At 39.5% G+C, this 27,063-nt stretch overlaps 1 protein-coding gene across 5 annotated transcripts; it reads right to left on the bottom strand.

Annotated features, from left to right (window-relative positions):
• Positions 1-1,895: 1,895 nt before the first annotated feature.
• Positions 1,896-24,804, bottom strand: LOC128516057 (nuclear body protein SP140-like protein). Of its 5 annotated transcripts, none has more exons than XM_053490361.1 (16): positions 24,665-24,804; positions 19,290-19,448; positions 18,631-18,805; positions 18,363-18,524; positions 16,489-16,539; positions 15,768-15,848; positions 11,465-11,581; positions 10,631-10,711; positions 9,554-9,687; positions 9,418-9,462; positions 9,259-9,321; positions 5,558-5,685; positions 4,144-4,249; positions 3,991-4,065; positions 2,976-3,119; positions 1,896-2,715 (listed from the first exon to the last, which is right to left on the bottom strand). In XM_053490361.1, the coding sequence occupies exons 2-16, from the start codon at positions 19,431-19,433 to the stop codon at positions 2,635-2,637; spliced, it is 1,587 nt and encodes a 528-aa protein (XP_053346336.1). In that variant the 5' UTR covers positions 19,434-19,448; positions 24,665-24,804; the 3' UTR covers positions 1,896-2,634. The 5 variants fall into 5 exon arrangements, with proteins under 5 accessions (XP_053346336.1, XP_053346335.1, XP_053346334.1 ...); XM_053490360.1 differs by having other exon boundaries at positions 3,991-4,062; positions 16,480-16,539; XM_053490359.1 differs by having other exon boundaries at positions 16,480-16,539.
• Between the last annotated feature and the right edge of the window lie 2,259 nt (positions 24,805-27,063).

Below are 27,063 nucleotides of genomic sequence, written 5' to 3' on the forward strand. Positions count from 1 at the left end.
GTCTGCTTTTCTCACTTAACCTCCATATTATTTCACTAAGATTAATATTAGGTTGATTAATATTATCATATTGTTACATTGCTGCATACACAAATATATTTAATTAAAATATGCTTACACAAGAAAAAGCTTTTTTAAATGGTCTGGCCTGTAAAATGCAGTTAATTTGCCATTTAAACTTTTTTTTTTTTTTTTTTTAAGTTGTACGCAATCTAATCCTGTTAATTATGAGTAACATCCCCAATAAAGACAGTAAAGAAAATAAGAACAACTCATTATGTTATGCAATAAAATTGCTATAAAACTATCAAAAACCTGTCAGAAACATGCCTGCAGTACTCTGGTGTCATTTGCTTAGCCCATGCCTGCTTGATCACTTCAAAAAGATCATGTACAGAAATTAGCCAAATTGGTCACAAAAAACTGAAATTATCCTCTTAAAAGGGTGTTAGGTTTGTGTCGGGGCCACTGGATTAACACTAGCTAAAGTACAGTATATGTACTATCGAATAAGAGATTAAATGAATGCTGCATGTGGCAATTGACGGTATGGTAAGCCAGAAAACAAAAAGGCTCCCAACTTGCATAGCATGTAGCAACAAGCAGCAGCATTCCTTTTAGTTTGGAGCACAATGGTTGTCATGATTCTCAAAGAACTGAGGTTTTACACTGTAGTCTCCCACTCCAGAAAACAACTGCCTGAAACAAAAACTTTTATTTACTACATATACTTTAAAATTACGGTATGTCACAAGGAAATTAATGCAAATACCCACCATACTGTTGCAGGAAATAGCTTTGGAAGGGAAAAAGCCAGCACTCAAATGATCTGCTGTGCCACTGGAAGTCAGATCAACAGTAAATGAAGCATGCACTTGGCATGAGCATACACCTGAAACATAAAACTACCTGCACTTTACAGAATCCCAGTAATGAAATTGCCTGTTTTTGTCAGATAACAAGGAAATAAGTAAGCAATTATCTGGTTCAAATGGGAAAAGTCTTGAAGAGTCATTTCACAAGGATGAGTGGGATGAACACTGCCTTCTTGTCTAAGCTCACTTCACAAATGCAGCTGGACAGAATATCGCCCTTTTACCTGCTTTAATTCTATTCAAGAAGGATGATGTCACACATCCTGGGGACTTTAAAAGCAGATGCATTAAACGCCGCCCTTTGATCAACGTATTGCAGACCAGCTTGCATGATCCAGCCACAGAAAAGGAAACGGCTGCTGCATTTGATGCTATGGCCCCTGTTCCTAAATGGGAAAACCACCCAGGCTTCAGATATCACAAAGACTCCAACCTAAGGTCACGTAAATGTATGGCCAGATGGGGCCGGCTGACTCCACAATTTCTCCAAATTACGCCCCTCCAAGTAGCTCCGTCATTGCTCTTATGCAATGCATAAGCACAGACAACAGTCAGAGTGTTCTCCCCCATGACTCTCATGTGTAGAAATTGGATGCTCTCGTCCATTGGGGTAAACTCCAACATAGTGGAATTGAGCAAAGGACTCAAGAGTATCCCCACAACCTCCTGGCGCAAAACCCCTATCCAGGAGTCCAACCTCTATTCAAGAGTAGAGATCCAGAGCCAAGGCTGTAGGTAAGCCCCACTAGATCTTACTGATAATGCTCCAACTCCTGCACAAGTCCGGCTAAAACCCCCACAGAGAAGTAATGTTTCAATTCCATAGAGCCAGCCTCTGCTGCCCAGGTTTACAGTAGTATGTTGAGGCCCTTGGCCTTTACTGCGACCAAATAGCACCAAATTTAACCTAATAATAAAATAATTGTTCTAAGAGTACTGTGTGTGTGTGTGTGTGTGTGTGTGCGCGCAGTACTGTGCAAAGGTTTTAGGCAGGTGTGAAAACATGATGTAAAGTAAAAGTGCTTCCAGTATATTGTTTATTTTGATCAGTATACAAAATGCAAAGTGAGCACACAGAAGATCAAAAATCGTAAACAATAAAAAGCCACTAATGAGCCTTTTTCTCTAAACCTAATATTCAACACTCAATAAACCAATACTCAAAACACATTTATTACATATGCTTACATCAAACTTACTCTAGCAGCTGCTCAATACATGCTCAAGTTAAGTTTTAAGATTTTTGAGGCATTTGAGTTGGTACTGTAAAACATTACTGGTTCTTTGTAACAAAATATTCCAATATTAGCATCCTGTATGGTAGCAGTGGATATTTGCTAAGGTTATATTACTAAAAAGCAAATCTAAGTAAACATACAATCTGATACAGCAGCAGATCATATACTGTATTTCAGTATTGTAAAAGGCATGGCTTGGAAGTAGAGCAGTAAAAATAAAAAAGCAAAGATCTCCAAGTTGAAACACAAGTATTAAAAAGATATAAGTACATACATATATGTAAAACACACATATATATATGGCATTATAAATGTATGTGAAATGTAAAAGGTCTGTATAATATATCATGAAATATATATCTTAGCCTGAATTTTCTAGGTGAAATTTTTGAGAATGAAGTATTAGTTCTTCCTGAAATTTGGAATCTATTTCACTAAAAGACCTGTGTCGTAAAACAATAATAAACGAACAGAAATGGTTCGTTTGGTTAAATGGTTAGATGATTAGTAACTTAGAAATGCTACAAGATTTTAAAGACGGTGTTAAAATCCTCATCAAACATCTCTTTCATTTCGGCTCCTTTCTTGCCATACATATTATCCTGCAGACACAAACACACACGCACGCACACACACACACACACACACACACACACACACACATTGAGACTCAATACATGGGTAAAAGAATCTTGTCAAATGGTACAGTTAACAATGACTGAATAAAGCTAAACTGCAAGGCTTACTATAATATTTCACAAACAAACTTAGCTTTACTTTTTATCTTAGAATAATTATTTTTATAGTTAACCAGTGATATTGATTCAACAAAATATATATTTAATCCATATTTGTATCATACCTTGTAAAATGTTTGGCAGTTTTTGAAGATAAGTTGGATGTCAAGCACAAACTGTTTCACTGTCTTGTACTTGTCTTTCTCCATTTTGGTCCTCACTTTGCCCAGCCACATGGGGTTGGAGATTACATTCCTGTATCCTGGCACCTGCACAAGGATAAGGTTTAATGAAGACTCTGTAAAGCTGTATCATGCCATTTTGTATGGTGGGGGGCAATCATGTCTACCATGTATGAAATGCTGAGGCTGCAGCTTTGTTTCTAATGTACTTGACTAAATATTTTTAGATTCATTGTTATAAGCTCAGATTGGCCCTCCTGGGAAACCTATTGATCCTGTCCAATTAATTGGTTCTGTGTTGGCATTATGTTGTGATGCTAATTGTCAAAATCTGAACGTCCATTGTAAACACTCACTCACTCACTCTTATACCGCTTTATCCTGTATTCAGGGTCGTGGGGACCTGGAGCCTATCTCAGGAGGCTTAGGGCACAAGGCAGGGTACACCCTGGACAGGGTGCCAATCCATCGCAGGGCACACACACATACACTCACTCACACACTTATTCACACAGTATGAGCAATTTGGGAACGCCAATTAGCCTAACCTGCATATCTTTGGATTGTGAGAGGAAACCGGAGTACTCAGACCAAACCCACCAAGCACGTGGAGAACATGCAAACTCCACGCACACAGAGACGGGAAACGAGTCTGGCCGGGAATCAAACCCAGACCCTGGATGTGCAAGGCAACAATTGTAAACAATTAAACTATTTTTTCTAAGCCAGAAGAAGATGGTTGTGTTTACAGTTTATTATGTGGTAAGCTGTTTAAAGGATTCTAAACTCCTTTCCGAAACCTTAAACTATCTTAGAATTGTATTAGATCTGTGCTTCGGCTAAACAATGGATTAACAATAGCTATAGTCTCACAGATTAAATTAATGCTAAACAAAACATTTAATTTCTGTAAAGTCTGAGGTGATAGTTATAAGGTGCATTAGGAAGAAACTCTTATCGCATCAGAAGGGTTGGAAGTGAACACACGATCTGTATCTGCCTTATACAAGCGCAACAGCAAGTATTGACACTGCTGAAGAAGGAGAAAACAGAATATCAGAACCATAACTGTGACTTCTGTGTGTATATGTTTATGTGTATGTGTGTGTACCAGGATATTGTCGGTAAAAGGACTGCTTAAAGCGTCTTTCTTGCTCTTGGGAATCCAAATTTCTTGGTTAGCATTAAACACACAGAAAGTACAAATCCACTTATCCCTGCGGATACACACACACACACACACACACACACATCACCAAAATCAAAAATGCGATATAATTTCCTTAGATTCCTTAACTGTGTAATCTACTGTATATTATTTTATTATTATTGTTTTCTGTTCCTACATGTTTTTACACTCCAGTACACTAGTTGTCATATAATTTCTGCCACACCCTCTTCCTCATATCATATGCGGTAATATCATAGCTGTTATGGTCTTTTTAGCTCAGTCAGCAGTGACCGACACACAGGGAGGCAGAGCTCTATCATTTTCTGTATATCAACTATTCAAGACAGATTTGCTCAATTTCATGGATTTAATCCCATAGAACTATTTACTCCAGTAATATTTGTCTAGTGGTTACAATGGCAACTGCAGTAAGCTAGAGGAGAATTGGGGCAGGACTTGCACTTTGAACATTTTCAATGAAGGAGAAGCAGACAGAACTTTGTGTAAAGTATTTTACAGCACTCTCACTCATTCACTATTTTATCATCTATACTACTTCATCCTGTTAGGGTGGCAGGGGTCCTGGAGCCTGGTACACTGCACATGCAGCTGTGTCTCTCCCTAGAGACCTAAATTATCTGGCTATGAATATGAAAAGATAAGACAGTATAGGATGCGTTAAATGCTCTAATACCATACATATAGTGTATATGAGTTTACATGCATGTGCACACACAAGAGGTGCCAAGTATGGCAAAGAAACTTTCCAGGCACACAAAACAGTCTTTTTTTTCCTCTTAAACTCTGTCTGTCTTGTGTTTGTGCGCTTAAATGATAATTTGGCTTGCTCAAATCCTTGCGCTTTCTCAGTATCTCTCGGTTGAACAATAACAAATATTGGAAGACAGATTGCCCTTACCAGCCAGGATTATGCTTCTTCCAGTCTCTGATTGGTCGAAACATTAATGTGACACCATGTGATTTGACTTGTTGAGTTACTTTGCCATCTTGTGTGGCTATAGTAAGAGTTTGTACTGCAGTGGCAGTTGCCTGTGTTTGATACCCTATTATGAAAAATTATCCTGCACGATTGTTTTATATCATTAAGTGGACTGGGTTGGAGATTGTGGGACATATTGGCATTTTAAGCAGATATTGCCTCCTTTGCTCAAGAAAACCTATTGCCCCCCTTCCAGGAGCCGGCCCTGATTGCCACAGTGAAATTGTGGGCAGCACATTATTAGAGAACCTCAGAGTGCAGAGTCAGTTCTGACCATAAATAACATAATTTCTTTTAGTTATATTGTATAAGTTGCATTACTTTTTTAAATTATATTTGATTTTTTTTTCTCACCCAACTGTGTTCTCCTGTAGAGTGGGTAAGTGGCAGTAATGGTGAAAATCTTGTAGACACCCATAACAGAACACCAGATCATTCTTTAAATGACAAATGCAGCACACATCATCCTCATTCTCCTCCCTCTGATTTAGAAAACAAAGAAAATGTAACTATTACATGTTTATACCTTATGTATTATACAGTGCCTTGCATAAGTATTTAACCCATATTAACCAATTTTTTAATGATACAACATTTTTTGCAGATGCAATGTTCTTTCGAAGAAGAAGTGTTCTGAGTCTGTAAATATGCTAAATACTTATTTCATTAGACAGTACTGAAAAGAAACATGTTTGGCTCCATTTAGAGCTGCACGTCTTACACGATCTTTCCAAGATGGCGCCGGTGAGGTCGGCTGCCGTCACGACTGCTCCGACCACCTTTTCTTTGTTTTTGTTCTTTAAGTTAGTTTTTAGCGTTTTAAAACCAGTCAAATTATTACCATGGAGTACATTAGTTATGATAGAGACACTCTTGTTTCTATTGGTATACAATGTACTCACAATTCGACGTTTTTAACCCCGGATCCGAGCTGGCCGAGTGAGATCCTGAGGGAAAACAAAGGACACGACGCGAAGCGGCGGCCCCGAGGGAAACGAGCCGGCGTCAGGAACAGGCTGAGAGCCCGTGCACACCACACACCTCTGCCTAGCATCCTGCTCGCCAACGTCCAGTCACTGGAAAACAAGCTTGATGACCTCAGGGCCAGGATAAAGTTCCAGAGAGACATTCGGGACTGCAATCTTCTCTGCTTCACCGAGATATGGCTGAACCCAGCGGTGCCGGACCACGCCATCCATCGTTGTTCCTCTCACACGCTCCTGCACACCAAACCTGGAACTACTGTCCATCATGTGTCGTCCTTTTTATCTACCTCGGGAGTTTACATCGGTCATAATCAGCGCCGTTTATATTCCACCACAAGCGGACACGGACACTGCCTTATGCAAGCTGCATGAGGCACTCACACAGCACCGACACAACACCGGGACGCTGCGCTTATTGTGGTGGGGGACTTTATCAGTGCCAACCTCAAACGCGCAGCGCCGAACTTTTATCAGCACATCACCTGCCCCACCAGGGGTGAAGGGACACTGGACCATTGTTACACTACAGTCAAGGACGGCTACAAGGCACAATCTCGTCCACCGTTTGGTAAATCCGACCACGCCGCCATCTTCCTTATGCCAAAATACAAACAAAGGCTGAAACAGGAAGTTCGCGCGCTGGACGGACCAATCGGTGGCCGCGTTACAGGACAGACTGGGACATGTTCAGAAACAGCTCCGATGGTGACGTCAGCGTGTTTACGGAAGCGATTGTGGGATTCATCGGGAAACTAGCGGATGATACCGTGGAAAAAAAGACTATTAAAACATTTCCCAACCAGAAGCCGCGACGCTCTGAAATCTTGCACCGCTGCCTACAACACGGGACTCGCGTCAGGGGACATGGAACCGTACAAGGCTGCGTCATACAGCGTCCGGAAGGCGGTAAAAGAGGCGAAGCAGCGCTACGGGAGGAAAGTAGAGTCACAACTCCAACAGAGTGACTCTAGGAGCCTGTGGCAGGGACTAAGGACAATTACGGACTATAAAACACCAACAACCGGTATGACGAACGCGGACGTGACTCTGGCAGACGAGCTGAACACTTTCTATGCTCGCTTCGAGGCTGCAGCTAAAGACGCTAGCGATGCTAATGCTAGCGGCGCTAACGGCTAGAGGCAGGAAGTCACTGTCAGCACCGGAAGCGCGTTCATCATCACCGAGCATGACGTGAGGAGAGCCTTCAAGAGAGTGAACACCAGGAAAGCAGCAGGACCAGACGGCATTTCAGGCCGTGTTCTCAGAGCCTGCACAGACCAGCTAGCACCTGTGTTCATTGAGATATTCAACATCTCTTTATCTCAGTCGGTGATCCCCACATGCTTTAAAGAGTCCATTATTGTTCCTGTCCCAAAGAAACCACATCTTGCTTCTCTTAATGACTATTGCCCTGTAGCTCTTACCTCAGTAGTGATGAAGTGCTTTGAACGCCTGGTCAGAGACTTCATCATTTCTTCACTACCAGACACACTGGACCCACTACAGTTTGCATACCGTCCAAACCGTTCCACGGACGATGCAATCTCACATCTCCTCCATACATCTCTTACTCACCTGGACACTCGGAGGGGGAATTATGTGAAAATGCTCTTCATCAACTACAACTCATTTAATACCATAATTCCCTCCACACTCACCACCAAGCTGGAGCACCTGGGACTCAGCTCATCCATGTGTCAGTGGATCTCCAATTTTCTGACTGACAGACCACAGGCAGTAAGGATGGGCGGACATGTCTCAGCCTCCATCACTCTCAGTACTGAAGCCCCCCAGGGTTGTGTTCTGAGCCCCCTGCTGTACTCTCTGTACACCCATGACTGCGTGGCCACTACCAACTCCACCACCGTCATCAAGTTTGCTGACGTCACTGTCGTGGTGGGCCTGATCACCAACAACGATAAGACGGCCTACCTGGAGGAGGTTGGAAATCTGGAGAACTGGTGCCAGAGAAACAATCTCCTCCTGAACGTCAGCAAGACAAAGGAGCTGATAGTGGACTTCAGTACAAAGCAGGTGAGGAACTACCAGACCCCCATCATCAACAGGAGCCCAGTGGAGAGAGTGGACAGCTTCAGATACCTCGGTGTTCACATCACGCAGGACCTGGCATGGTCCTGTCACATCAACACCGTGGTAAAAAAGGCCCGGCAGCGTCTGTACCACCTCAGACGCTTGAGAGTCTTTAGACTGCCCTCCAAGGTGCTCAGGAATTTCTACTCCTGCACCATAGAGAGCATTCTGACGGGAAACATCACGACCTGGTTCGGGAACAGCATCATGCAGGACAGACAAGCTCTACAGAGGGTGCTGCGATCAGCTGAGCGCATCATCCGCACCGAGCTCCCTGACCTGCACTCAATCTACACCAAGCAGTGCTGGACCAAGGCCAGGAAGGTCGTGAAGACCTCAGCCACCCCAACAATGGACTGTTCACTCTGTTGCGGTCTGGGAAGCGATTCCGCTCCCTGAGGGCCAACACAGAGAGACTGTGGAGGAGCTTCTTCCCGCAGACGATAAGGTCTCTTAACCACACCACTATGCAGAATTAACACAATACTTTCACAATTTTCACAATCAATCAATCAATCTTTATACATCCATGGACACTATGGACAACTCCACGCACATCTACACTACATGTTTACGTTTACATTCTGGACCATTGCACAAAGACACTTTAATAACCTTAGCACAAAGTCACTTTTTTTATGCATATTTGCACACCATTATATTTCTATTTGTACAGTACATTTCTATTTTCAGTTTCTATTTTTAGTTCTATTTTTCCTAGTTAAATTAAATTAAATTTATTTTATTTTTTTATTTACATTTTCTAGCGTATTTCTTTTATTCATATTTATTACTATTAAGCTTTAATTCTCTTTTTAAGGTCACTGGCGGTCGTGTAAGCATTTCACTACATTTAGTACTGTGTATGACTGTGTATGTGACAAATAAAATTTGAATTTGAATTTTACAGGTGCAGACTATATCTCCTAGCTTTGTAAAATAAATCTAGTTATTCAAACAACCCATAACTTTACCCACCTTTACTTTGTCGCAAGGCTCAGTCCTCAAGCTGGAGCTTTCTGTACTGCCAAAGCTTACAGACTGCAATCAAATAAAAACATTAATTTTACTGAATAAAACCATTACAAAATATTAAATTTATGATTTAACTGTAAAAATAAAAATTAGAAACAGCACCTTCTGACCCCTGAATCTGTTGTCTGGCCACGGCAAATGACCCTCCTTTAAAAAAGCAAGAAAAAAATAATAAAAATGTAAACAATGTTTCATCCTAATTTCTATTTTCCTACTGATGGTCTACGTGTAGATTTACCTTAAACAGTTTCAGAAGTGGAGCGTTTTGGTAGCGGATTGCCTTTTTCCAGTTATTGCTACTTCCTTTTCCTGAAAATCTCAAAAAGTCATTTGGAGTAAACCAGCGGCCCTCAGACAGGACACACCCTTCCCCTACAGAAACAAAATGTTATATAAATATCAATAATAATAAAAAAAATAGAAAAAAAAATAATGTGATAGTCTTCAGCTTTAATTTTATACAATAATGAGGAGTATAACTACATGCCTTTGCTTGTTCTTTTCTACTTATTGATTACTAGTGCTAGTACCAATCTTTGTTGGGAAAGAAGTTTGTAGATATAGTTAAAATAGTTAAAATTTGAGGGGAATTTTTTTTCACAGTGTTTGGTCCAGATTTCCTTAATCCACATTTTAACATGTTAAAAATATACAGAGGCAAGAAAAAGTTTGTGAACTTTTTGGAATGTCATGTTTTTTTTTTGTTTTGTTTTTTTTGCATTAATTTGTTACAAAGTAACAGACCTGCACATTGTTCATGAGGAATTTTAGCCCATTCTCTCTGGCAGGACTGCTTTAGCTCTGTCATCTTTTTTAGGCATCTCATGCATGGCTCTTTTCAAGACATTCCACATCATATTGATTGAGTTGAGGTCTGGGCTTTGACTTGGACTCCATTTTGGAAGCCATTTTCTTGTGGACCTGCTCTGGTGCATTACCCAACTTCTACAGAGTTTAGCTGACATATAGACATTCTCACATTTTCCTAAAGAATTTTTTGATACAATTGGGAATTCATCTTCCCCTCAATGACTGCAAGCTGGCCAGACTCTGATTTATATAATTGTGGTATTCTATAACCTTGTATTATGCCATCAAAGAAATGTTAGATCAAATGTTACATCATGTGTAATATATATTGTTATGCTGTCATACATAATATTTATTTATGTAAATATGAAATATTTATTGGAGCTGTCTTGGAGCACAGATATATTACAGATGTAAAAGTTTAACTATTAGGATAATGTTTAATGTTAATATGTTATATTAATATATTGAAAAAATTATATTAATATGAAAAAAAAAGATGTACCTTTAGCAAGTTCATCTGGATACAGTGTGCCTGTTTTATCTCCGCAGGTAACTAGAAGTGGTTCGCTTTTTAACAGAAGAGCTGAGAGGAAGAATGTCATGTCACTGCTTACTTCTGCTTTTAACCCAATTTTCCAGAATGCCCCACCATAAAACAGCACATAACCAACTCAAACAGGATATACATGAAAAACATCTTGGTTTCTTAGAAAAAAAAAAAATCATGTTGGATTGTGTGCCTGTTTTTTAAAAAAAACCTGCACTTGCACATACTTTCACTCTTTATGTGATGCTGTAAGTGACAGTGAAAAGCTAATGCATTGCTTCAACATTGCTTCCTGTTTGTTTAAACTATTTTTTCTATATTTTATTGCTAATATTGATTTTGCATCTTTTTGGTAGATACAGTAAGCCCAAATAAACCATGTTAGTGATGCTACATTTTAATGATCTACAATTTTTTTTAAGTAACACACAATTTATGCTTTTCTTTTACTGTATGTTGTACATTATAGGAGCGTGTGTGTGTGTGTGTGTGTGTCCAATGCAATAATAGGAAGTAGTGAGGTGATAACAAAGGATGCAGAAGTACTTGTGTGTATTCACAAAAGATATATTTTCTATTAATAACAAAGTAAATCCATTTCTTTTAATAGAAGAAAACTTTTCGTTTAAACATGACCAATAATCAGGCAATTACTCTGAAGTACTCTGAGATACTCTGTGTGGTGCAGCAGAAAAGACCCTGTTATTTGAAGATGGGGAGTTCTCACAAAAAGGTTACTTGGTTTTCATTAAAGATCATTAAATTGTTCTGTAGAATTTAAGTACTCACTCTCACTGGTCTTTGTCAATATATTTGCTTCAGGCTTCTTGGCTGATTTCTTCTTGCTGGACAATGAGGATGTTCCAGGTTCTGGGGACATGTTCTGGAACAGAATATGCTCCTCGCCTACAGAAACAAAGCGTTATTTAAATTTTTTAAATTAGGAGTAAGGGAAAACTTATTGTGATTATTATAAATACAGTTTTACATAGATGTTTACTTTGATTATAAGATAAGATAAGATAAACCTTTATTAGTCCCACAAGTGGGAAATTAGTTTTGCCACGGCAGCAAGTAGACAGTACAAAGTTAAAAATTAAGAATAACAGAATGAAGTAAAATAAAAATAGAAATAGGGGAAACTAATAATAATTATATATATAATTGGTTAAAATTAAACAGTCTTTGTCAAGCTCACTTATGCTGTCGTATGACCACGTTCATCTTTGACATGGAGGTGAACTGGGTACATGCATATTCTTTCTCTCTCAGTGCTCGCTGATTTTTGAGCTACAAGCCTCCACCTTTCCCTTGAAACAGTTACAGGTAGCTTATGTGATCCCTCTTCTTACAGGTAAGCCCAGGAGTGGAGCACAGCTCTCTGGGTCACTCGCGACCCATGTTGTAACAACTTTGAGGTATTCTTCCAAAGAGATGAAGAGGGTTTTTGACTGTTCTCATGTTTGTAGGAGGGCTTGTCAGAGGTAGTTAAAGAAGCCAGGAGCTGCCGACCAATCTTAATGAAATGTTAAGGCTCATGGATCTCGCTGGTCAGGTCGACTCACGCCTCCATTCGAGATGAGCTTTCAGGAGATCATCTCCTGCTAGCTTACGTGTCCCTTTCTCTGAGACAGACCGATCAGGAGGAGCCCATGCAATTAGACAGGACTCGAATCTCAAAGGAGGAGAGGTGGTGTCAGCGCCAAGAGAGGGCCTGCTTCTACTGCGGGGCTACTGCCCGTTAAAAGGAGGGCCTGCTTCTACTGCGGGGATACTGCCCATTAAAAGGAGGTGCCCTCTAGTCAGACTCGGAGCATTAGAGGGTGCTCCTTCAGAAAGACTCCCAGAACCATGCCCCCTACTCTTTCCTACTTTGATCATCGGCGACCAAGCTCACCAGGTTCATGCACTCATGCATCCCTTGTGTACCAGTGGAATCTCTGCTTTCTGTTTGGGCCCTAGATGGAAGCCCCCTGCCAGCCGTCCAACTTCCACTAACTTTGGGATTTTCTGAGGAAAACTGAGGAGATATACCTATTTGTTATTGAGAAGTCCCACGCTGCTATAGTCTTTCCTGGCTAGCGCTTCATGGTCCAAAGATTGACTTAACTAAGCATGCCATCTTGGGCAGGAGTCTTTTATGTTCCAAGTCCTGTCTTCTCTCAGCACTCTCTCTGCCTTCCATTCCAACTCAACCTGACGAAGCTGCGGACATTTCCAACGTTCCCGGCAAAAACCACAGTCTCAAGCCGTTTTTTTAACAAGTGCCACATCACTTTCTTCCCATCAAGCATATGACTGTCCCATAAACCTCCTTCCAGGTACCTCTCCTCCAAAGGGTCGTCTCTACTCTTTGACATGCCAAGAACAAGAAGCCATATACGAGTATGTCTCCTGGTAGCATCCATCCATCCTCTTCCCCTGCTGGGGCAGGGAACATTGTTTTTGTTTGTTAAGAAAAAAGACTGCGTTCAACACCACTACTGGGCACTATGAATATTTAGTGGTCCTGTTTAGACTGACCAACACCCCTGCCGTATTCCTGGCCCTCAATAATGACATCCTCTGCGACTTCTTGAATTTTGTTGTGTTCATGTACTTGGACAACATTTAAAATTTTTTCTCCAGGTCTGGAGAAGCACCAGCACCATATTTGCCAAGTTTTGTAAAGGCTCTTAGAGATAAATCTATTTGATAAAGCAAAAAAGTTCCACCACATTCCTGGGTTTTGTTATTTCTCCCTCCAGACTGGAAATGGAGCCAGCCAAGATTCAAGCTTTCTCCAACTGGCCTACTCCATTCTCTCTACGTGACCTCCAATGGTTCCAGGGTTTTCGCGAACTACTTTTGCTGCTTCATTCAGGGTTACAGTTCTGTCGCCGCCCTCCTAACCTCCCTGACCTCCTCTGAGATGCGATTCTTCTGGAAAAAAGAAGCAGACAAAGCTTTTGCTGATGTCAAAAAAAGGTTCAACTCAGCCCCGATTCTCACCATACCCAACAGTTTGTGGTAGAAGTGAACGCTTTCAACATGGGTGTTGGGGGAATCTCTTCCAAAGATCCCCACAAGACAACAATCCTCACATTTGCTCATTCTACTCCCGTCGCCTGTCTCCGGTCAAAAGGAACTATGATGAAGGTGACCAAAAGCTTCTAGTCATCGAGTTAGCGCTGGAGGAGTGGAGACATTGGCTGGAGGAGACCGTGCTTCCCTTCATAGTGTGGACTGACCATAGGAACAGAGAGTACCTACGTACTGCCAAAAGACTCAATGCCTGTCAAGATCAGTGGTTGTTGTTTTTGCCTAGATTTAACTTCACCCTGGTCCTACCTCCCAGGCTCAAAGAATACAAAGCCTGATGCCCTCTCACATCAGTTCTTCTCCCCACAGGAACCAATGTTTTGCGACTTCATTCCGTCACCTCGTTGTCTCATCGCCACCATGGAGCTAGACATAGAGACCAAAGTCAAGCAGGCTTTGACCCTGGAACCCAGACCAAGCAATGTCCCACGAATCATCTCTTCATGCATTCACATTTATGCTTACAGGTCCTGGAATGGGGCCATGGATCCAGGCTTTTCAGCCATCCAGGTTCTGCCCGGACCTGTTTCATCATTTAGCAACGGTTCTGGTAGCCAGGTTTGTGGCATGACAACTGACCCTCTGTCGGTCTTCTCAGACCCCTACCTGTGCCGCACCATCCCTGGTGCCAAATTTCTCTAGACTTTGTCACTGGCCTACCTCTGTCTGATGGCAACACCTGCATCATGATCATTGTTGACCACTTCTCTAAGTCTGTTCACATTGTCCCACTCCAAAATTACCCTCTGCCAGGGAGACAGCAGAGCAACTAATACTCAACGTCTTCCGAATTCATTGCCAGAACGGGGGACACAGTTCACCTTACGTTTCTGGAACGTCTTCTGTAAGCTTATCGGGGCCACTCCCATCCTGTCCTCAGGATTCCCTCCCTGGTCCAACAGACAAACAGAGCACAAGAAATAGGCACTGTAGGTCTCTCTCCAGTGCATGACCACTCAGGATGCTGCCTCCTGGAGCAAAATTCTTCCGTGGGTTAAATATGTCCACAACTTCCTACCGTCTGTCCCCAATTCTAGTGCTGCCCAAACGGCACAAGAGACAGAAGTGGAGGTCCCCTCAGCGCAACAGTTTGTCCGCCCCTCCAAATGAAACATGGTTATGGGAAAAATGTACCCTGCTATGATCCGCTTGCTCATACAAGAAACAGGCAGACTGCTATTGTACCAAGGCCCCTATGTACCATGCAGGAAACAGGGTCATGCTGCCCATTCCAGTGCTGCCTAGGCTACCAGCCTCCGCTCTTCCTGGCACAAGAGGCAGAAGTGGATGTCCCCTCAGCCCAACAGTTTGTCCCCCGCTGCAAACAAACATGTTTATGGGCAAAACGTACCCTGCTATGATCTGGTAGCTTGTGCAAGAAACAGGCAGACTGCCATTGTACCAAGGCCCCTAAGTACCATGTAGGGAACAGGGTCATGCTTGCTACCAGGGACATCCCCTAAAAACACTGTCACATAAACTGAGACCCATCTCTCTGCCCCTTTGTCATCCCACTGACAGTCTTAGTTTTTGGCCATCCTATTGGTTGCAAATAATGATATAAGTTATAATGGATTTACCTGTTTCAGGAATTTCTTAATAAAGTTTTTCTTAGGTAAACTGTCGGTGGTAAGATATCATTCTTTATGAATCTTTATTCCACTGGCCCGTATACCTTCTATATCACTCTAAATGACTGATGCACTGCTTTCAACCAGTTTTTAATATTTTATTGCTATTTTCATTTTGATTGTGCTTCCCTTTTCTGGTCAATCAGCCTACATAAAACATGCTAAAGAACTACGAACCTTTATTGTACCAGTTGTTAAATATTAAGCATTATAGCAGCACCCAGGAAATGTGTGTGAGCCCAGAGTAGCTTAGGGAGTAGCGAGATGAACACATAGGATGCATAAGTGCTTGTGCAGACACGTGGAAGGAAACACACTCACAAATGATGTATTTTACAAACAAAGTAAATAATTTTCTTTGTTCCTTTGCACTGACTCACAGATTTTAGGCGTCTTGGCTTGTTTCTTTTTGCTGGTCAGTGAGGAAGGTCCAGGTTCTGGGAACCTGTCCTGTTTTTCTTCTACAGGAATAAAACATTATTTCAATTTAAAATTTTTAAATAAGGGCAAATATAATTATCTTTAACTTTAATTCCTTAATACTTTTTTACTAATTGATTATTTACAATTGGTTAAAAACCATTTGTTCAAAAATATTGTTCAAAAATATTTGGAATAAAACATTATTTTAATTTCAATTTAAAAATTAAAAACAAGGGCAAATTTAATGATCTTCATTTTTAATTTATAATTACTTTTTTACTTATTTATAATTGTTTAAAACCATTTGTTCAATTCTAAGTGTTAACTGTAACATTCACAGTATATTGTTAAAATCTTAGGTTGCAATCAATTGCGATCAATCTTTTAAAAAAAAAATTACAGTGTTTGGTCTATCCCACATTTTATAATAACAATGACCATTTTCATAACCATCACTATGATGTCAAAAAAGTATTATATTTACATTTATTCATTTCTCATGTTTGTAAGTTTGCTGTTTATCATTCAACAAGGAAGACAAATAAATACTTCTATTTCTGTAGTGGATTTCTATAATCTTTTGGTATGCAATAAAATATTGCTATATTGTTTAGTCATATGCAAAAAAGATGTACCTTTAACAATTTTGTCTGGATACAGTGTACCTACCTTTTTTACCTTTTTTATCTCCGCCGGTAACTGGAGGTGTTCCAGCCTTTAACAGTGGACCTGAGAGGAAGAATGTCATGTCACTGGACATTCTGCCTTAAACTCAATTTTCTAGAATGCCCCACTACAGCACCATACTGTATGTAACCAACTCTATTTTTCAGTCAACTTCACCTTTTAAATAAGCATTAGTAAAAACATGAGTAAAATGCATATGAATGGTACAATCACACACAAAAAAAAATCTTAAAGATAGATAAAGATAAAGCAGATACAGCACTGTGTTATTACCTTGCTATAATTCACACAAAAAGTGCCAGGTATAAATTATTATTTCATTTATTAAGGGGAAAAAAACTGTCCAAAGCTTCTTGGTACTATGTGAAAAAGTAATTGCCCCTAAACCTACAGTAATCACTGGTTGTGCAACTCTTGGTTGTAACAACTGAAATCAAGTGTTTGTGATAACTGACAATGAGTCTTTCACATCACTGTGGAAGAATCTTCGCCCACTCTTCTTTTCAGAATTGTTTTAATTCAGCCACACTGGAGAGTTTTCAAACATGAACAACCTCTTTAAGGTCATCCCAATTTGATTTACATCTACACATTGACTAGACTACTCCAAACTGATGGCCATAACCTCAAGCTCAAGCGCCCTTTATTTTCCTTCTGGATTTTCTAGTAGAGCGCAGATTTCATGGTTCCATCAATAATGATAAGATATCCAGGTCCTGGATAGGAGGGGGGGGGGGTGTGTGTGTGGGGGGGGGGGTGTTGTTATTTTTTTTTAATTTAATTTAAAGAAGAACTTAACTTTAGAAGTTATGATAAATTAGGGAAATTTATTTATCAAAAAGTGTATGAACCCTACTTCTGTCATTATTCACATTCTGTCTGCCATTTTTCACCCCACGTTGTCACCTTCCCCTTGTGCATTTGTTTATCTAGCCCATCCTGTGCCGTTTCTCATACCTCCATTTCCGCTCTCATCTGCGCACCTGTCTCCTATTCTCTGATGGTTACTCCAGCTTTAAATCGCTAAATTATTGTGTGTTGTTATCTTGATTTTTTCACATTTACTTTCCATTATGCTCATGTTCCCAAGTTTGCTCTGATTTGGATTTGTTCGCCTCGGTTGTTCACTCTTCCGGTTTGATCTCGCACTTTCCCTTTTGGTTTATGGCTTTTTCTCTCACGTTTCCGGGTCTGATGCCTCGCTCTTTGATCTCCCAGTTACCGAACTCCCGTTCTACCTTTCTGACTACAGCTCCCGCTTTACGATTTGGCTCTAATGCTTTGCCGATAGATTCTTTGGTTCCTGACCCTCACTTCCACCTCCCAACTACGCCCCCATCTAAACCAGCTGTCATTTTCCTGCATTTGGATCCACGTCATTCTGCTCTACTCCTTGACAGCTTAACCCTAAAGGAATTTTAATTTTCATTTGGATTTTGTTTGTATAAAAAGTAGTAACCTGGAGAAAGTCCCATACTTTTGTGCAGTTTTGGAGAAAACATAAAAGTTGGAGGCAAAAGGTATAACTTGTATAATTTATATTAACATAATTGCTTTTTATTTTGATTATCGTAAAGTTACAAAAAATGTTTGTGAATGCTGTCAATTATAGTTATTATAAAGAAAAATCAAATCAGACAATCTATTTTAGTAGGCCAGACACTTGAAAAATCTGAAATCAATATCAGCCAAAAAAATTACAATTGGTGCATCTTTAATTTACGATCATTACTTATCCTCCTCCAGATAGGTAACTATTTAATTATTCATTTTCTACAAAATAATGACACATGGACTATTGCCTATATGCTGAGATAAAAAAAAAAATCAACCATATTTTAAACAGCACGTTTGCAATAACTTACAGGTTTTAGGCTCCTTGGCTTGTTTCTTCTTGCTGGTCACTGAAGAAGCTCCAGATTTATCTTCACCTGTCTCTTCACCACATTTCTTTCTCTTTGTTGCACTCTTCTTTTGCGCTAGCTTCTTATCCCCTCTCGCAACTTCACTATTCCCCTTTTTGGTCTCTACATGAGTTATCAAAAACAATTTTGACTCAAAGGAAGTGTAAATATCACCCTAAAAATCTAACAAAAATGTAGCACAGGACCATAAACAGATTAAATGACTGACCATTAAAAAGTTTTTTTTGGAGCGTGTGGAAAACAGGATATTTCTGCATGATGTGATCCTCAAACACAGAACTCCAAAACTGCTTTATACAATGCCCTCGATTAGTTTCCACCCAGTCTAATATATCATACAGTCCTTTCTGTATTATCTTCTTAATTTTCATGTTCATCACCTTCTGCAGGGAGAGAAAGAGAGAGAGAGCAAAAGTGAGAGAATGTGACAAATAGAGAACACACTAATCAGTGTGAAAAATGATGATGTACTTTCAAATAACTTTATTAATCCTGGAGGTAAATTGCTTTGCCTTGGTTACAATCGCTTACAGCTGTTTTCCAAGAAGAATGGAAAAGAGTAAAGAATTAGACTAGGATTTTTTTTTTTTAAAGGTAAATTCCGCATTGCACTTAAGGAAAGCACAGAACGTAAGTCATAATTGAAATTATTGCACACATAATACAGTTATCAAATATTCCACTTGAAGAGTGGTAAGGCCCAAGAGCATTGGTAAATGACTGTGGGAACAAGTATTAATGTAATATTGTATAATTTTATGGCTGAATTTGCTCCTCTGGTTAGAGAGACATTGTATAGCGAGTGAGAAGGATTGTTAAAATCACTTCCTCCTCAAACATAAGAATACTGTGAATGTTGTTTCTCACCCCGTAGAGCTCCTCGGGTACCAGGTCACGGTCTCGGAGCTGGGTAAGGAAGGTCTGGGGTTCCTCGATACAAGAGATTCGCGTCTTATTGAAGCGAAAAAACGTAATCATCTCCTCTTCAGTTAGACAATCCAAACGATTCATTCTGCTGCTGTTTATCTGTCAAATCGGTACAATATTAAGTGTACAATATAACAGATATACAGAATTATAGTACAGTATAGTGCACCAGGTAAATAAAATGTAACAGCAACTACTGCTACTACTAGAACTACTACTACTACAGAATTTCCTGCTGAATAAATCATGTGTATATTCGGAGTAAACTTTTCTAACCTGACAAAACAAATATTTTCATGTTATGTGAGACATGACCTTCATGATCCTGGACAGGACTGGGTGGCTGTGATAAAAAGGATTTACTGTGTTTGAGCAGTAAAAAAGAGCGAGAGAGCACTCTATTGTGTGTAAATGGAACTTTACCTGTCTGAGACAAACTTACAAACCAACTTTATCACCAAAGTGATGTGTAGAAACTCAGAAAACTAATGATTACAAAATGCAAGCTGGAACATAGAATTAAAGGAACATCTGTCTTTGTAAAATACTATTTAAATGTATTAACGCTTATAACAGCTTATTCAATTTGGGCTGTGTAGAATAAGATAAAATGCAGTTATATATATAATCACTTTCTAACTTCAGGTCGTTCCTCATTTCTTTCTTTATACACTGTAAACCAGTGCTGTACATGTCCAAATTATATATATATATATATATATATATATATATATATAGATAGGGGGAACTGGTGGCTCAGTGGTGGATGTTTCGCCTGCCATGCGGAAGGCCCGGGTTCAATTCCCAGCCAGTGCCCAAACCCCCCCAGCCACTGGACACAGTGTTGGTCCCAAGACCAGATAAAAATTGGAGGGTTGCGTCAGAAAGGGCATCCGGCGGGTAAAACCTCTGCCAAGTTGTTGTGCGGACTGGATATTCCGCTGTGGTGACCCCTTGCCGGGAGCAGCCGAAAGACTAACAACAACAATATATACTCAGCAAAAAAAGAAAAGCCCCTTTTTCAGGACCTTTTATTTCAACAATAATGTTGTAAAAATCCAAATAACTTTACACATCTTTATTGTAAAGGGTTTAAACAAAGTTTTCCATGCATGTTCAATTAACCATAATCAATTAATTAACATGCACCTGTGGAATGGTCGTTAAGACCTTAACAGCTTACAAAAAGTAGGCATTTAAGGTCACAGTTCTAAAAACGCAGGACACTAAAGAGACTTGTCTACTGACTGTGAAAAACACCCAAAAAAAGATGCCCAGGGTCCCTGCTCATCTGCGTGAACGTGCATTAGGCATGCTGCAGGGAGGCATGAGGACCGCTGATGTGGCTAGGGCGATAAATCGCCATGTCCGCACTGTGAGACGCCTAAGACAGCGCTACAGGGAGACAGGAAGGACAGCTGATTATCCTCGCAGTGGAAGACCACGTGTAACAACACCTGCACAGGATCGGTACATCCAAATATCATAGTGCTCAGACTGTCCGCAATAGGCAGTCCATGAGGAGGAGATGCACTGCAGTACTTCAAGCAGCTGGTGGCCACACCAGATACTGACTGGTACTTTTGATTTTGAGCCTCCCTTCATTCAGGGACACATTGTGAAACATTTTTAATTTATGTCTTATGGTGTTGACTCTTTTAGTGTAAAAACAGTTGAAAGTCAGAGGACGTTTCTTTTTTTGCTGAGTAGGGGTTGGGGTCATCATGTGTACTCATGTTCGAGCACTGTTTTTTTTCCCTGTACCATCCATACGCTACAATGGGCTAACTGCTAATGCTACGTCTTCTGGTCAACTCGGGTAAGTTCGTGACAACAAAAGCTTGTGTTGTCTTCATGCATGGTCATTAGTAATTGATGATGATGATGATGATGATGATGATGATAATGCATGTTTGTTTATTTAATTGTGTTATCATGCTCATGTTTTTTTTTCTAGACAGATATGACAGTCAAAATGATCAGCCACCTGTTTGATAGAAAGCAAATGCAAACAAGCAGGCAACAGATAGTCATCACTGTCATGATAAATACAGACTGGTGATGACTGTCACACAATAAGTATTTGTCTGCACCCGTGACTGCGTACAACCAGCACATGGACGACCGCTAGGGACAGGAATGTTGTCACTGCTGGTCACAGGGTCTGTATGCATTATAAAGCAGTGTATGGTAAGTAGTAAATAAAACACAGTGGAAATGCCAGTTATGCCATGTTTACTTACAGTATATCATCAACAGGAACCGCTTTTTGAGAGTGGTACAAAGATGTATGACTGGGTATAGGGTGTAAGAGTGAGTTTTTACCCACAATTTTTTTCCTTGTGGACTGTACCTGTCTGCACTGTTTTGCCCTGAATGTGTGTTTTTGTGTGGCCATAAATGTGCCTTCTATAAATAAGTTAATCTAAGTTCATCTTAAAAAATGTAAATGAATATATTGTTTTCTGTGAATGAGTGAGCAGGATGATTGATTTTTTTTTTTGTAGTTTTCAATAACCAGACATAACTGTCATTTTCTCCAAAATATAAATTGTAAATACATGCTGCTCACATATTACTGTAGCCCAGTTTATGCTGAATATAGTGTAATCAGACTTAAGTCATTTACTGTATATGTTTATAAGTAACTGAAAAATACACAAATGTTAGGATATGTCATAGTTTTTCAGGGCCTCAAAACACCTGCAGACCCCTAAGGAATTTATTAAATTAGCTTATTTTGCTATTTCTTTCTATCTTTATATGTTTATTTATTGTAAACCTGAAAAGGAGTGTTCAAACCTATTTCATACAGGGATTGAACAATGAAACTGAAAGGCCTCGTTTTAGATCACAATAATTCATTACTATGGTGTAGGGCCTCCTTTTGCGGCCAATACAGCATCAATTCATCTTGTGAATAACAGATACACATTCTGCATGGTGGCCAGAGTGATTTTGAGCCATTCTTCTTACAGAATAGTGGTCAGGTCACTACATGATGCTGCTGAAGGGAAAATGTTTCCTGACTTGCTCCTCCAAAAAACCCCAAAGTGGCTCAATAATATTTAGATCTAGTAACTGCGCAGGCCATGAAAGATGTTCAACTACACTTTCATGTTCATCAAACCACTCTGTCACCAGACTTGCTGGTCCCGGGGGGGGGGGGGTTTGTGGGTAGATAAAAGAGAAACAAACAGGAAGTTACAAGCGGTGTATGAAGGCAAGAGCTCAGTGCTACAAAAATTTGGCATGTTACATGATGAACTGATACGAGATCAACAGGTGTGTGGCATTTACAATGATAACATCTGCACACAGCTGCTAAAAAAAAAAAATATATAACTTTGAGCTCAGCTATTAAAATGTGCATGCTACATTAGCAGTCTGAAAAAGGAAATAAAAAGATAAAAAAAGAAAGGTGCACAGGTAGTCCACAGCCATGTAATCAACCTTGTAGCTTATGATGATCAGATTATAAGAACTTTGGGTGTTACTAATATAAGCTTCACATGCAAGACACTACAGTTTCATATGGTTTGACGATAATGTAAAACCTCTTTTGGGCCTCAGAGACAGTGTCAAACTAGACTTTGTGCATCTGGGCCCAAATGTGCATGCTCTCCAGCAGGTGGGGCCTGAACTTACAGAGGACAAAAATCTATTTGACTACAGCACTGTAGGCAAACTGCCTGTAGTTTATCATATGCGCCTAGGCCCCTCAGTGCACCCAACAATATGCACTCCAAGAAGAGTGCCGTTGGCAATGAAAGACAAAATAATCAAGGAACTCAACAGGATGACCAAACTGGAAGTCATTAGACCAATTCAAGAGCCCACAGAGTGGGTGTCCTCTATGGTGGCAACATGTAAAAAAGGTAGTGCCCTAAGACTATGCATTGACCCTATCCACCTCAATAAAGCCCTCCTTAGACCGCACCATCCCATAAAAACAATAGAAGAGGTGATTGCCGACATGCCAGGTGCCAAGGTGATCAGCGTCCTTCATGCAAAGTGTGGATTCTGGCAGGTGTCACTCATTAAGAAATCATCAAACCTGACCATGTTTATGACCCCCGTGGGACGATATGCCTTCCTCCGCATATCCTATGGAATATCCATGCGTAGTGAAGTCTTCCAAAGGTGTATGGAGCAGCTCTTTGAAGGACAGCCATGTGCAATCATTGTCGACAACATCCTTGTCTGGGGCAGCACAAGAGGACAGCATGATCTGCATCTTCAGCGGGTCATGGACAGAATACGTGCTGTAAATCACAAACTAAACCCTGATGAATGCCGTTTTTGGGTGTCTGAGGTACAGCGAAATCACACACCCCTGCATCAACTCTTATTTCAAGATGTGGAGTGGACATGGCAGGAGCACCACAGGGCAGTGTTCACCAGACTCAAAGAACTCCTCACAAGTCCTCCTGTACTTCAGTACTTTGATGTGCATCAGCCAGTGGTTTTATCTGCAGATGCACCGCAGCATGGCCTGGGTGCCGTCTCCCTCCAGAGCAACAACCAGTGGCATTGCCACATATAAAACAAATTCCTTTTATGTGCAAGCATACGTGGCAATAAAACTCTTTCTGATTCTGAAGAGGACATTATGCTCAGATAGAGATGGAGCTGCTGGCTTCAATAGTTAAGATAATAATTACAGGCCTCTCTCATCTTTTTAAGTGGGAGAACCTATTGAGCTCCATTGTTGTACGCTTTTTTTGCAGTGATTTCCCAGTGCATGAAACCAAAAAGAACAAACAAGTTGATAAAAGAATAGATTTGTACACTTGTTTGTTATGCACAAACTGCAGTGACAGCAACATTTACAACTTGCTTTTACTGATATTTAAACCACAAACCATGTTTAATTTCATCAATTAAGTGTACTAAAATGCAGGAAATATTGCTTAATTATATTATTTACATGTCCCAGAAGTAGTTAATGTAACAAACCTAAAATTTCTGAAAATCTTCCAGTCCTGCTTATTTCATTATAACCTCTTATATTTTATCAGCTGTTAATCGAATGTATGCCTGTATAAATACAACACCGGCTCTAATATAAGAGTGGTGTGTGTGTGTGAGCCACCTCGCCCAAGTATTTCAGTAACAGTGTTAAATTAGATTTGTTTATGCTAAATGGAAAAGTGCCACTTCTATTAGGGTCATTTGGCATGCTTAATTAAAAATTGATAAAATAAAGATAAAGAAAATGTCAGGCTTTTTTTTCCACTTAGAACTACATTTTCATTTCCCTGCAGAACTTTTCAAGATAGTAAGCAAGTTATTTATTATAGTTTGATACTTACAGTCAGTTTATGTGACTTGATGAGTTGCTGATCACTGATAAAATATCCCGAAATATGAATATCACAGATGGAGGTTGGTTGTTAGGAAGATTTCTCAGAGCAGATATGAGCTCTTTTCAATGCAGTTCTGAAGAAATGAAACTGAAGGAGGCTCCACCTCTCTTTACAACAGATCTGTTGAATTTGAATACTGGGTGTTTCCCAGAGACAAAGAAAAATTCAGAGTACAATAAAAGAAATGAGGTTATAAAGGAAAAAAATACATACTGCGTAGGAAGCCTACGGAGTAAGCAAGGAGCAATTATAGATTTAGGTGCATGCCCATAACAGGTGCATGCTGTGACACCACACAGAACCCTGAGAAACTGGACTCGGAGGTAGGGCACTTTAACTCACCAAGGATAAGAGCGAATTGCCAGTTGCCATCATACCCAGCATCTTTGGTCTAAACTGACTGATCCAATCTTACAATATTTATACAGTATTACTTTTATTTTTTTTATATTCTTTTTACTCTGTTTGCACATTTGCACTTTGTTGTATGTCGTCTATTGTTGTTTCTTTTTATATAGAAGTAGTTTTAGGTTAACTTAAAAAAATGTAAATCTGTTATATCTGAGCTAGTCTGGTTCCGGTATAATTGTGTTGTTAATTTATGATGTTTCATGTATGTAGCACCTTGGTCCTGGAGGTACCTTGTTTCGTTTCACTGTGTGCTAAACTGTATATGGTTGGGATGAGAATAAAAGCCTACTTGACTTATTTTGTGAAAAAATATTTGAATCTTCCAAAATGTTTGTTTTGTACAGTAAAATTGTCACACTTAAATTAATGTGTAATATTAGAATGTATTTGATGATCTCAAAGATAACATGAGTAAATACAGAATGTCGTTCTTAAATTATCATTTTCATTTAAATGATGATTTCAAGGGAAAACAGCTGTCCAAACCTACTTGGCCCTATGTGAACAAGGATTGACACCTAAATTTAATTATGGTTATGCCACCCATGACAGCAACAATTGCAATAACTGGTAATGGTCTTTCAAATTGCGAAATGGTTGAATTTTGGTGCACTCTTCTTTACAAAATTGCTGTAATTTAGCCATATTGAGGTAATTTTGAGAACAAACAGTCTGCCACAGAATCTGAACTGGACTATGACTAAGTCACTTAAAAAAATAGTCAATTTTGTCCTTTTGACCCATTTAGAGGTGGACTTGCTGGTGTGTTTTGGCTCATTGTCCTGCTGCATAACCCAAGGGCTGAAATGGCAAAATCCTAATTTAAATTAATATGAACATTTCAAAATATTAGCATACAAAATATCTATATTTCAAAGCTTACCTTATAAAAGAAGTAAATGACAGAGAATGAAGTAAGAAAATGTGAAAAAAGAGATAGCATTTTTTTTATATAAACCCTTTGTAGTAAAATAAAAACAACAGCAGATCATATTTTTGGGTTGAATTTTAGTTTAAAATCAAAACAAATAAGGATGTGAAAAGGTAACAAAGAATTTTTTTTTATTCATCTATGAATTTATCTACAATACTACAAAGTAAAAATAACGATACATGCAATCTGAAACAGCAGTAGATCATGGACCTTATTATGGTACTGTAAAAAAAGATTCTATGCAGTTTTTTTTTTTCTATTTCTACACAAAACATAAAAAGTAAAGCAATCAAAGGACATACAAGTTAAAACACAAGAAAAAAATATAAGAGATCAGGATATTACCTAGATTTTATATTTGAGATTTAGTATTAATTCTTTCATAATTGGAATCTGACTCAATAAAAGACCTGTATTCTAAAACAATAAAAAACAAGCAGACGTACAGAAGATGAATTCACTTAAATGGTTGAATGTGATTCAAATACACTACTGGATAGTGTTAAAATTCTCATCAAACATCTCTTTTATTTCGGCTCCCTTCCTGACAGGTATTATTCTGCAGATATGGACACAACCACACAAACACGATGAGTTAAGACCCAAGTACATGGGTAAAAGAAAGTGTAATGTTTTAAACAAGGGCAAATGGTAGTTAACAATGACTGACTAAAGCTAAAAGGCTAGATAATAGAAGATAATATAATATTTCACTAGCAATCTCAGTTTTATTTTTTGATTCATAATCTTCTTCTTTGTCTTTCGTCTGTTCCCTTTCATGGGTCGCCACAGCGAATCATCTGCCTCCATCTAACCCTATCCTCTGCATCCTCTTCACTCACACCAACTAACTTCATGTCCTCTCTCACTGCATCCATAAATCTCCTCTTTTGTCTTCCTCTAGACCTCCTGCCTGGCAGTTCCAATCTCAGCATCTTTCTACCGATATATTCACCATCTCTCCTCAGAACATGACCAAACCACCTCAATCTGGCCTCTC

The sequence above is a fragment of the Clarias gariepinus genome, chromosome 28 (assembly GCF_024256425.1).
Source record: "Clarias gariepinus isolate MV-2021 ecotype Netherlands chromosome 28, CGAR_prim_01v2, whole genome shotgun sequence".
NCBI classification, from domain to species: Eukaryota; Metazoa; Chordata; class Actinopteri; order Siluriformes; family Clariidae; genus Clarias; species Clarias gariepinus.

What these genes read in the sequence shown, in the direction of transcription:
- LOC128516057 (XM_053490359.1), bottom strand. Translation starts at nt 19,433, where the DNA reads ATGAATCGTTTGGATTGTCTAACTGAAGAGGAGATGATTACGTTTTTT. An exon ending in TACCCGAGGAGCTCTACGGG is followed by an intron (nt 18,806 to 19,289) that starts GTGAGAAACAAC and finishes CTCTCCCTGCAG; the next exon opens with AAGGTGATGAACATGAAAAT. An exon ending in CTTTTACCGACAATATCCTG is followed by an intron (nt 4,066 to 4,143) that starts GTACACACACAT and finishes CTCCTTCTTCAG; the next exon opens with CAGTGTCAATACTTGCTGTT.